The 12,549-nt window shown below is 39.8% G+C and overlaps 2 protein-coding genes across 2 annotated transcripts; one reads left to right on the forward strand and one right to left on the reverse strand.

Moving 5' to 3' along the window:
• The first annotated feature begins 323 nt into the window (after window positions 1-323).
• Window positions 324-2,578, forward strand: LOC117906304 (14-3-3-like protein). Its single transcript, XM_034819285.1, has 4 exons — window positions 324-970; window positions 1,460-1,582; window positions 2,055-2,171; window positions 2,270-2,578. The coding sequence occupies exons 1-4, from the start codon at window positions 485-487 to the stop codon at window positions 2,324-2,326; spliced, it is 783 nt and encodes a 260-aa protein (XP_034675176.1). The 5' UTR covers window positions 324-484; the 3' UTR covers window positions 2,327-2,578.
• Window positions 2,579-8,094: 5,516 nt separating this feature from the next.
• On the reverse strand, window positions 8,095-10,480 carry LOC117906303 (VQ motif-containing protein 9). Its single transcript, XM_034819284.1, has one exon. The coding sequence runs from the start codon at window positions 10,303-10,305 to the stop codon at window positions 9,295-9,297; it is 1,011 nt and encodes a 336-aa protein (XP_034675175.1). The 5' UTR covers window positions 10,306-10,480; the 3' UTR covers window positions 8,095-9,294.
• Between the last annotated feature and the right edge of the window lie 2,069 nt (window positions 10,481-12,549).

Raw genomic sequence — 12,549 nt, forward strand, 5'->3', positions numbered from 1 at the left:
TTCCCTAAAGTTTTTTCCTTTTATAACTATATGTTGAGAGTATTTTTATGGAATATGGAAATTTAGGTATGTTATCATGATGTTCCTTTTTCTACTTCGCCGTTAACAAATTTCCGGTTCCGTCAACGGTTACAAACTCACAAATTGCGAGGGACACCGAGTCAGAGACCCTGTAATCCGTCACGGTTATATGGGTCAGTGGACCAGGGGCCCAATAATCCCTCTATAGCCCAACCCACGGATGCGTGCCAGCTGCCTACCCATTGCGATCCCCTATATCCCTCGAAATCGGACGGTCCCTATTCACTTCTCCCAAATCACTCTCTGGCAACGCGATCATAGCTCCACCACCCCCAAAAAAGAAACAGGCTAAAACAAACCACCCCTGACTCTATCCCTCTCAAAACCAAACCACACCAAAACCAACAGATCTAGAAATCGCAGGCTCTCTCTTCCCCCAACAGAAAAAAATTCATCAGAATCAATGGCGGCAGCTCCATCCGCACGCGAAGAGAACGTCTACATGGCGAAACTAGCTGAGCAAGCCGAGCGCTACGAAGAGATGGTGGAGTTCATGGAGAAGGTCTCGGCCGCCGTGGATTCGGAGGAACTCACTGTCGAGGAACGGAACCTCCTCTCCGTCGCCTACAAGAACGTGATCGGTGCTCGCCGAGCCTCCTGGCGCATTATTTCATCCATCGAGCAGAAGGAGGAGAGCCGCGGCAACGAGGACCACGTTGCCATGATCCGCGACTACAGATCTAAGATCGAGTCCGAGCTCTCCTCGATCTGCGATGGTATTCTCAAGCTTCTTGATTCCCGGCTGATTCCCTCGGCTTCCTCCGGAGACTCCAAGGTCTTTTATCTGAAGATGAAGGGCGATTATCATCGCTATCTGGCCGAGTTTAAAACTGGAGCCGAGCGCAAGGAGGCGGCTGAGAGTACCCTCACTGCCTATAAATCTGCTCAGGTTTGTTTCTGAATGCTCTTGCCTTAAATTTTTTTCATTTCTCTGTAATTTGGCTTTTATTTGTTTTATTAGTTTTACCTCTTGTGAGTTCGGAACTTTGATTCGTTGGTTTTGGGCATCCAATTAACTCTTATATGGACCTTCCTTTAAAAGGGAAAAAGCAAAAAATTCTGTTTCCCTTGCTCATTATTTTATTTTTGCCGCATAAATCTCTGAGACTTTTCATTGATTTCCTTCTTTGTTGTTTTCTTGCAAATATTCATGTTGTAACCTTATAGTGAAGGTTGGGATTAGAGAAAATTTATGTTTGACCTGTTGGGATCTCAGGAGGATAATCTAATATCTTCAAGTAACTGCTGCCGAGGGAGATTATAACTTTGATCCTGTCCTGAACTTTGCACCAGACGAAAGAGATTATATCTTTGATCCTGTCCTGTACTTTGAACTATAGGTATTCTATTAATTTTATTTGAATGGTTGTGATGGCAGGATATTGCAAACGCAGAACTGGCTCCAACTCATCCAATCCGGCTCGGACTGGCTCTCAACTTCTCTGTGTTTTACTACGAGATTCTGAATTCTCCCGATCGAGCTTGTAACCTTGCGAAACAGGCATTTGAGTGGATCTGAATATGTCGGCCTTCTTTATTTTGCTTGTTGTGGTGGTATGTATGCCTTTGAAGAAGAAATATTGTAAGGAGTAGAATTTGATTAGGTTTTGATTATGGGCCATTCTTTAATTCAGTTGAAAATTTCTTCTTTCCTTTTTTTTCCTTGTTCTAATCTTTTTGTATGATTGTTGAGAATGGAAATATCCGAGGGAAAAAGACCATAGAATTTAGATCTTCTGCTTTGCATTGTCTCAGTTTCTGAAAATTTGAAAAACTACCACAACTAAGCCCTGAACATTTTGTATTAAGCACGAGTAAATTTTTTTTTCCTACATTTTCTCAGCAAGGGTACCATCTATTATTGAAACAAGCTGGCTGTTTAAGCTTTCAATCTACACAGGCTGTTTGGTATTAGATATGGCTCTCATATGATTTGGATCTTTGTCCATGTTCTTTTTGCCTGTTCTCATCAGGCATTTGATGAAGCCATTGCTGAATTGGATACCTTGGGTGAGGAGTCATACAAGGATAGCACTTTGATAATGCAACTTCTTCGTGACAATCTCACTCTGTGGACCTCAGATATGCAGGTATTAAAACTAGCTCTTCATTAATTTTCCCTCATATCTTCACACTGCTGTCTATGTTAGTTTGATATATAATTTTTAAAATTTCTGGTTTTGATTAGGATGATGGGGCAGATGAGATTAAAGAAGCACCAAAGCGTGATGATGAACAGCAGTGAGGGTTCTCATCCTCCAACTTGTGCTGAACTTCTCCTTTATTTGTTTTTTTATAGGAGAAGGTGCTTGTTCCTAATTTCCTTGCCATTCTCAGTTTCTAGGCATTCTTGTTTTTATTGCTGAATCTTGGAGGTACCTGGTTTTTTAGATTGTCAACTTCAATTCTATCTTTCCGAATGTCATATTTTCATGGAGATGCTAAAGTTTATATCTGCATTAGGCATATCAAAATTCTATTTTCAATAGGCTGAAAATTCAATTGGTGAATCTTGGGGACAAACAGATGCATCAAAAGTTCAATCATATTCTAGGTTTAATGTTGTCCTTGGTCCTTGTAGATGGTGAGCATTGTCCTGGTTAATGGTCATTTCCAACCTCTATTTCACCTCTCCTAAGCTTTTTGCAATATTCCCCTTTTCCCTTTATTTATAAACCACAGATCCGAGATTGCTATTAATGTTTCAACTTATATGCTGTTTTTTGTCGTCATGTCTAAGTTGTGATGGTTTACTAATAGCTCGCAATCACATTGGAAATAGGGCAAGTTGCGGGGGACATAGGGATTAACAATAATGGTTTCTCTATTATAATGCAACACATGCACTGCTCTTGCTTGCCAAACCCCATCATCTACTTAGGCTATGAATATTTGTTCCCTAATTTTTATGGAGTCTCTTTGCTGCTCTCATGTAGATGCGACCCCTTTTTAGTTTGGATGTTTATGCATGTCTCTGTGAGTGCTGCATGTTTTACTGTTAGATCTAGGTGCTATGTTTTAAGGTTTTTAAAATTATTATCCGAAAGGGGTAAAATTTTTATTTAATGATACTGGTATTGCTGACCAAATTTGTAGTTTGCTGTAACTGATGAAATATAATAACATATGGGGGTGTATTATTGATTGATTTTTTTTATCATTTGGTATTTTGGCTGTAACCAACCTTGTTAGGTTGCAAGTTGCGACCTGACTGTCAGTTACTTCCCATCGTGATGCATGAGGATAACATGACCTTTTTAGCTGACAGTTGGCTTCTTGGTGCTCACCTAACTAGTTTAACTCACATTTACATGGTCGATTGTCACGTCTCACTTAAATGTGATTTCGCACTGGTCCCTGACTAGTGGTTATAGCTTCTTAACCGTAGAGCTGCCCATTTTCATGAGGAATTATTGCTGTTTAGCCTCAATCTTTGTTATTTACTGGCGTCGAGAGGCGCTGAACTTCAAATTATTGTGGATGGGATTAACCAATCTTTGAAAATAATTCCTGGTTGTTCCAACAGAGCAGAGGAGATTAAAACCTGATTGATCTACTGGTTTAAACCACAAATAATGCACTAATTTGGGCGCGTTATAGGTTTTTTTTTCTGGAATTATATTGTTGGAGATGATGCCCTTTTATGAGATCGTTGTATGCTTGTTAATAATTTTATGTTTGAGTGGAATATTACCTTCGGTACTTTTCACCTAATGTGCCCCTCATTCATGCACTTGAATGTATGAGAGTTTTTGAAGCTTAAAGGAAGCCATTGAATACCTTGATTAGCGTTTAAAGGTCGTTGGATAGCGGTATAGAGCTTATATCCTAATTTGCTTAGCATGCGTTGGTTGGGGTGTCGAACTACTCAATATTAGGATTTAAAATTAATTTTTATTTTTAAAAATATTAAAGGTAACATTTAACAATATTTGAATGGAATTCATTTTATGCACCATCCTCTAATTCATCTATTTGGAGCTTAAATAATGTTTTTAAATAAAACTCTCAAAAGGTGGGTCCTACTAACCTAGTGAATTGGATAAAACTCTTAAAAGGACGGTCCTGTTAACCCAGTGGCTAGTGGTTTTAGTGTAATTAGAAAAATCATTTTTTAAATATCAAAATCATTATCGTTAGTACAATAACCTCATTTAGTTTAAAAGTTATGGTTGTTGCCTCGCTCTTGTAAATATATTTTGATGGATGTGTTGCCTTCGCTTGCAGTGTCTTTTTCTAGTGGCGGCATGTTTCAATGTTTTAAAGCTTTCATATTGCTGTTCCAATAAAAAATGGTGGTAAAATTGTTGACCAGTTCGAGTTTCCTTTTATCTTATGCTTATCCAGATGTTCAGAAATATGTGGGAAATAAAAAAAGGCAACTGTCATTAAATAAATTTCCTCCCGTAATTGGAGCAAAGCCCATCCACCCAGGAGAGTGGTTTAGTCATTATCAAACTGCATAAAAATTTCAAGCAGGGACATCATATTTATTTTGATCCGAGTGGTCTGCACATAACAAATAAATTTCCAAGGATAAAATCAGACAAACAAACAAGGCATTCAAAAGGGCTCTATGGAATCCGTACCGACCAAATCAGGTTTCGTGTAACACCTCCCTTGGCCTTTAATCCTTCTCTCTTGGTTGTGACTTTTTAATTTAAAAACATTCATCTTATTACTTCATTTTTTTTTCCATCTCGTAACATGACACAGGGTGTGAAGATTATATTTAGCATGATAAATCTTTAAATATGTTGCTGAAACAACTACAAGTACAACCATTCTGGATGAGGATTAGAAAAGATAACTAAAACCATTTTTTTTCCTTTTATTTTTATTTCATTTAATTTATTTATTTTTTAATTCCATGACAAACAATTCAAGAGTTAAATTTGCATTGACGATAGGCATAGTTAAGCCTGTGAAACGGAAAGCTATGACCACATGAAAAAGAAGTTATATACCCCACCCTGAATGTAGGCAGGCATCTCGTGGAATCTGATTAGTGCACTAGCACTTGCCTTCCAACATCTCAAGTTCTAGTGTTCAGCCTCAGCCAAAATGGGCTCCCCAATTATGTACCAAACATTGATTCATGACCTTGTTGGGTTCCACAAACGTCTTTACATTCAACTCCCAAACTATAAAAGCTTTCTTAATATCAGCAATGCAAAAACGATGCTGCCATTTGCAGATCCTGTGACCTAGTTTACTAAGCCAAGAAAAAAAAAAGGTCGGCTTAGTAGTTATTTTAAGCAGGCTTGAGGTAAGCCTAGACCTTTTCAACGTAAAAGTGAATGCAAGAATGATGCTGCCATCAATGGTTAGTCTGGTATCCTTTCTGCAAATACAACTCCACCCTTCATCCTCAATTGAACAGATTCTCAAACAGATAACATGCTCAGTCCCCCACTCGTCAAACTAGATATGGAGAGCCACTAGACTTAATTACATTTTTTATAATAGGTAAATTGGCTTTTCTCACACTCAGCAAATTAACAACCAATTTATTTATTTATTTTTTAGAATGGCGTGCTAAGACACACAACCTTAGCCAACCTTACTAAAAGCCACAACAAAAGCAAAAGTAAACAGGCAACCGACAAGATACCTGAACCTTGCCAACTTGTATTTCTCAACTATTTTCTGATTCCAAAACTTTTTCCAAGTGCCCAACACTAATACTATTTTGTCTAAGTCAAAGAACCCAAACCCCCACAAAAGTGTATTACAATTTGATTTCTCCTCTCTTCTGTCACTGTACAATACAGCAGCCTTTTATACTTGGAACCATGCAGTTTGAATTTTGAATTCTAGGGGGTGGTGGTTGTGCAACTACCACAACTACATAGTTGAGCACACCTCTTCACTTTTCATGCATAGCCCACAAGCCTATCTAATGTTCCCTTTCATGCTAAACCAAAACCTAACACTCAGCCTCAAGGTGACTGTTCTGGGTGTCATGTAACCACCCTCTACAACTCAGCCAAACAGACCCTTCCCTTATCATCACATCAGCCCAAGCCCATGTTGCAAGTCAACCCATCGGTCTTTAGCCCCAACGCATGTGGGTCAAGCCCACATCAAACACCTTGTGTGCGCCAATCAGCCTGCATCAACATCTTGCCTTGCCCATGTCCATGTCCAACCCATCTCTAATGCATTAGTATGCTTTGCCCCACACACTGGTGCCCAACCCTATGCCATGTCAAGGTGCCCATGGCACAATGGGTTGTTGTCCATGTCATGGACCAACCTGTTGCAAGGCAAGGGAGGGTCTTGCACATGTCAGCCAAGCACCACCATGTCTGCCACAATCTAGTTGCTGCAGCAACACCCCATGCTGTGTCCTAGTCTCTCTTATTTGCAACAACGAGTCATGGCATTGGACCCATGGCTTGTCATTCCCATGCACAGGACATTGCACCCTTGTGCAACACATCAGCCATGCGTCTAAGTTGGCTTTGTTGTTGCAGCATCATCATGCCCTGTCTAAGACCTTCCTTAGTGCCGCAACATGCCATGGCATGTGCCCATGGCCCATTGAGCCACCTTGATGCACCAGGTACTGCACCCTTGTGCTAGCACTAGGGAAAGGAGAGGTTGCACTACATTCTGTGCCCTTACAGCCACACGTTGCATGCCACACATGTCATGGAGCCCATGTGTGGGTGCTAGCATTCTTTTCCGTGTGCTATGTCCATGCCTAAGCCATGCCTTGATGCCCCCTTGGTGCCTCCCTTGAGTCCCCTCCCCCCTTCCTTCCTTCCCTCCCTCCCTCCCTCTTAAAGAGCATTTTAAGCCATTTTAGAGATTCCTAGAGGAGACATCATCCATGCTTGAAAAGGCATAATGCATTTATTAATTAATAAATGCATGAAAAAATCTCATTCCACTTGGAAACCCCTTTTTAAAGATCCTTTTTAAGGGAAAATGACTGGCTTTCCAAAATTCAAACTTTGAATTTTGGCCGACTCAGGCCATGCCACCTACTGTAGTGCATTATTGCACCCTATGTTGACGCCTTGCATCAGGTGTGGCCTGCTGTTTTGCATGGCCTGTGTGCGCGTGGCCTCCTTTGTGATGCCTTCAAAACCTACATCTCCACCTTCCGTCATTCCTAGGGCCCTCATGGGTGCAAGGTGCCCATGAGACCCTTAGTGTTGCAACATTGAGGCTAGGGACTAACAACTTCCATTTAACAACATATAGCCTACTTTAGATGGTTGATACAGACAAGCTCGGAATCCCCAGGAGTGTTCCAATATGAAAATTTACTTATCAACATGTCAAGTACCAACAGGAGAGACAAGTAGCAAAAAAGCCCAACACTGGTGCAAAGTTTGGGGAGAAAAACACAATAGCAACAACCTGCTGCTAAGTTGTGAAAGTGAGAAATGTCACACTAAAAAAGCATGAGAAAAAATGTTATATATATTTTTGATAGGTAAATTTATTGTCCTCATTGGGACTTGAATGAACCTGGAACCTCCCACGATCAGGTCAGGCTTCCTGAGATATAACATCATGCAGAAGGCTAGGACATGCAGTTATGAGATTATTATTGGTATAAAGAGCAACCTTGACCCATATGGGGACCCTCCCAATCCAAAGTGTGTTTGCGCAGACCTCCCTTCGGAATCTAAATGATGCATAAGCCATCAGGTAGGAGACTTCAATTCATATAGAAGCGAAAACCGTTTGTCATTGTCACCCCTGTAACAACTGGAAATTCCTCCCAACTTCCTAGTGTTCATTCTTTAAAGAGAACTTTTAACAGCCCTCTTGAAAGTCCATACTGATAAAATTATATGAACAAATCTTAGATTGAGCCTCCTCTTATTCAATGCCACATATTTATGAGATCCAATCATCAGTCACAAAACCCTGTTCCTCAGAACTAGGACCTTAAACATATATCTATATGAAGCACTACTTAGCCTTATAAACTATAGCACAAAACAGGGTCCAATTTTAGAGCCGGTATTGAGTGATTGGAAAACACACATGCCCACAAACAGGCCATGAAAATTAAATAAAATCTAAAAAATCAATACAAGTAAATCTTTGTATGAAACATATCTAAAATCAAAACTATCCATAAATGCTAATGCTGGTATGAAGGTATGCCAAATGCAAATTCTTCTTTCTAGAATCAAAGACGTAAACAGTAGACTCATTCTATCTTCCTTTTGCAAGGACTTTCAAAACCCAATGCCTCAATGATTCCTGCTATATAGACATGTGAGTCCTACAAAATTCCCAATAAAAAAAAAACCAAATCTTGACTTTAAAGCAGCTTCATTTAGTACCCATGATTTCTGCAACTATGGCAAACCATCACCCATATCCCATGAACACTCCTTTGCTAAAGCTTCTTGTTAATCAAGCCATTTCAGTGAGATAATCAAAATTCCCTTCAGAGAACTTTCCAATACCCTTACCCTGTGCTCAGGTTAGTAAACCCTTTTCCAAACATCAAATTGATTAATGATATCAATTTTCCCCTAATTGTTCAAATAGTGAATCAAGGTCAGCCTATTTTGTTAGCTCCATGCTCAAGCAAGTACAAACATGACACCCTTCGTGGGAATGACAAACCTTAAATGAAGGTAGTCAATGCTCAAACAAGAAAAATGCTAATATTAACTTGGCATCCCTTTGCTTTTACAACTAAGGCACATCTCTGTCATAAAAATAAAATAAAACAAAACAGTAATCAACTACGGTGGCGATTCATATACTTGAAGAGCCCAAATCATGAATAATGACATGTCCTGGGGTTTGCACAACTACAATTCGTATATAGAAATAGCCTCATTTGACCAATATATACACTAACTTCCTTAATTTAGCATATCTAGGATAATGATTTTTGTATGAAATAAGAGAATAGCAAAGGCATAATTGACAATCTAGAGCACAGGCATTTGCACAAGTAATTGATAAATAATAACAACATCATTCCCTAAAATTCAAAACATTAAACATTTCACTATCTCTCCCCCCCAATGTTCAAGAAAATTCTAATTGTTTTTTTTTTTTTTTGGTCAATTCTTTTGACATCCATTTACAGAACAAACTCTAATTAACTGGTGTTAGATCTCTTTTAACTCCAACAGCCACTCAAATATACAGATAAGTATGAAAATCCCCAAATAAGAGTAAGCCCTGAAACGAAGACGTTTGGTGTATAAGGCTTTTACCTGCTCAAATATCTCTCCATCTAGGGCTTGGCACAGGCAACCTTGGCGAGAGAGGGAACTGCGGAAACCCCAATTGACCTGCCGAGGGCGAAAACAGTAAACTTGGGGAAAGTAGAGGGTACGGTGACCTTGGTGATGGCAAGCACCCAAAAGGCAGTGGTGATGAGGGCATCCCGAACTGTGACGAATTCGATGTCATTGTCGAGGTAGGCGGAGGCGGTATTCCCGTTTGATGCGGCGGTGGTGCGGGATTGGTCCAACGCGGCGACACCAATGGAGCTAAAGGTGAAAATCCTGGTAAGCGTTTTGGATCGGAATCGGCGGTCTGAAATAACCTCATGTAGGCGGAGATCGGCGATTCTGCAGCCGCATGGACAGCTGGGAATGGGGGTAGAGGCGATAGAGGCGAGACCTGTCGTCCGTTGTTGCCGAAAGTGCATCCAGGGACGGCGGAGGTGCCGACGGAATTGTTGATGGGGTTGTTAGGGTTTAGGGTGGAGGCGGGTGGTGGGGGAACAGCGCTATTGAGCATGTGAGGGGGGCGGTTGCTAACTTGAACGAGAGGAGGGCGGTTGCTAACATGGGCCAGAGGGGGGGGACGGATTCGTTGAAGGCGAGAGCTTTGGGGTTTAGGTGGCTGTATGGGTGGGGGTGTAGAGAAGCGCTCGTGAGCGGGAGACCCGGTGAGCTTCTGAACAACATCCCTGAAATCATTCTTATTGATGTTGTAAACCGGCGGCTGATGCTGTTGCTGCTGCTGCTGCAGACCCTGCTGCTGTGGCTGAGGCTGAGACTGCGGCTGAGGCTGAGGCTGAGGCTGTGGCTGTGGAGGTGGGTGGTGATATTGATGGTGATTGGGATGATCAATAGTAGGTCTTCTGATGATGGGTTTAGAGATCTTGTGAGAAATTTTATTGAGGTGTTTGAGGTAGTGATCTCTGCTGCTGCTACTAGTGCTACTGCTGGTATTAGTAGTGATGGTAGAGTCACCAGAGGAATGACAGCTTTTATCCATTATTCCCACCTCTCTATCTCTCTCTCTCTCTCTCTGTATGCGACGAGGTAGTGGGGGGGTCTCTCAGGGCTCTCAGGTCTTCTTATCTCGCAGACTTAAGAGGGTCGGTGTGTGGGGACTCCCTCATCCGTCATCCCCACCCCATGTTATTCTATTTTAAGCCTCATTCATGTTTATTTCACAAATTAATTACTGTTGCTCAAACTCATTCCCATCTACATTGACGGAAAAGAACGAATCTGTCTGTCTCTGATTTGGTTTTGCTTTGCCTTCATTTTTAAGCGTAAAAAGAATAGAAAATAAAACAGACATGACACTGCCCCATAATAAAAACTAAAAAGCTCTCTCTACACCTACAGCAATGCGTTTTATTTTTGTGTTTGTATGTCTCTGCTTTTGCGTCACTAAAACTTTTGGTTGTTTCCTTGTTGGAACTAGTGGCTCAAGCTGGATGGATTTCTCATCTATGTGGAAACAGGATCACTCGTTTCATCTTCCATAATTTTCAAAAAGGGAGATGCTTGCTTGATTCAGAGGCAACAAAGCCACAAAGTCACATCACACCACTAATTACTCAAGACTTTTATATCTTCAGACATCTAATTATGAGTTATGACTGGGGTTTGGATTTTAGCAAGCCCGTCAAAGTGCCTTTACTCACTTGCTCTCCAATCTGAAACGTCACCCATTTCAAGTCCCCATCAACCCCTACCAACAAAATGCTCCCAAACCTTCCTATTTATTACTATTTTGCCTCTCCCTTCTCCCATTCTCAAGCCCATCAGCCCACCATCTCCCCTTTAAATTTGGTTCAGGCCCAGCTCCGGATCCATGCTATTTTTCTTTTTCCTACCAGATATGATACACAAGCATGAAATTAGATAAGAAAAGATGGGTTTTGGAATTCTCTCTCGAAATTGTTTTGTGCTTTTTTTTATAGTTTCTTTTTTTTTTAAAAAAACATATATTTATTGAAATAAATAGTCAAATTAATATTTTTTCAATTATTTATCTATATCATAACTGAATCAATACTTAATTTCCTCTTTTTTTCAGTATTTTATCTTCTATTTCTATAAAAAATATTTCACACTATGTGATTAATTAAATATATAACTACATTTATTTTTTCAATCAAGTTAATATTTTCTTTTCTGTTCCATTTTTAGTAGTTTGTGCTGGCATCCACATCTTACTTCTATCCATGTCATCTCATACTACTCAACATTCTATTTTCTATTATTAGTTAAAAAGTAAAATAATAACTTATGGGGATGAAATTAATAGTAAAGAAACAAATATAGGAATTATAATACCAAACATTTCACACCTTGTCACGTTCAGTTTATGATATATTTGAAACAGCGTGTCACGGTGTTGGTGGTGATAAGTGTTTGGATTTGGGTTGGAATAATTGCTTCTAAATATGAACAGCTGAATTTAATGTAGGCTTATAATGAAATGAATTTAATTCAGTTTGATCTTAAAACTGGTTTAATTACTATCTGATGATGAATGCATCCCAGCAACATAATGTAGACTCGTTTACTTTTATCTTATTTTTCACTAAATTAAAACTTTAGTTAACAAGATTATCGTAAGTGGTGAAGTTGGTGCATCAATCACATGGATTAGAGTGGCCATTTGATGGACCCAACTCTCAAGTCAATCTTGATGTGTCCTAAAGTGCGGAATCCACCATTGACATAAGTGGATTATCTCAACACGTTGATCTACATTTGATTAATAGTATTGTTAGTAGCCAAAAAAGTCGAGGGAAGGAGCATATTCAAGGAGACACCAAAACCAACTAGGGCTCCTTTTCACTTCCATGCTATTGATCATGGTCAGGATATGGAGGGATCGATTGTGATTGGGAAATAAGGTGTTGATATCAACATCACTAAAGGTGAAGATGATCGCATATCTCTAAAAAAATACCATGTTATTGATCATGGTCAAGATATAGAGGGGTCGATTGTGATTGAGAAATGAGGTGTTGATATCAACTTCACTAAAAGTGAAGGTGATCAAATACCTCTAAAGAAAATGTGCTTAATAAACCTTTTTTCAACAAGATACTATTCATTTTGTTAATATGTAATTTACATTATTTTCATGATTGCTTCAAACCGCATGTGGAATGAAACCTAATTACCTAAAGAATGTTTCAAACTTAGGTCATTTTGGAGTTGAGAGACATCAATATCGTAGCATTCCAATATGGATAGCCCCTAGATGGGT

The sequence above is a fragment of the Vitis riparia genome, chromosome 18 (genome assembly GCF_004353265.1).
Source record: "Vitis riparia cultivar Riparia Gloire de Montpellier isolate 1030 chromosome 18, EGFV_Vit.rip_1.0, whole genome shotgun sequence".
In the NCBI taxonomy this organism is placed as follows: domain Eukaryota; kingdom Viridiplantae; phylum Streptophyta; class Magnoliopsida; order Vitales; family Vitaceae; genus Vitis; species Vitis riparia.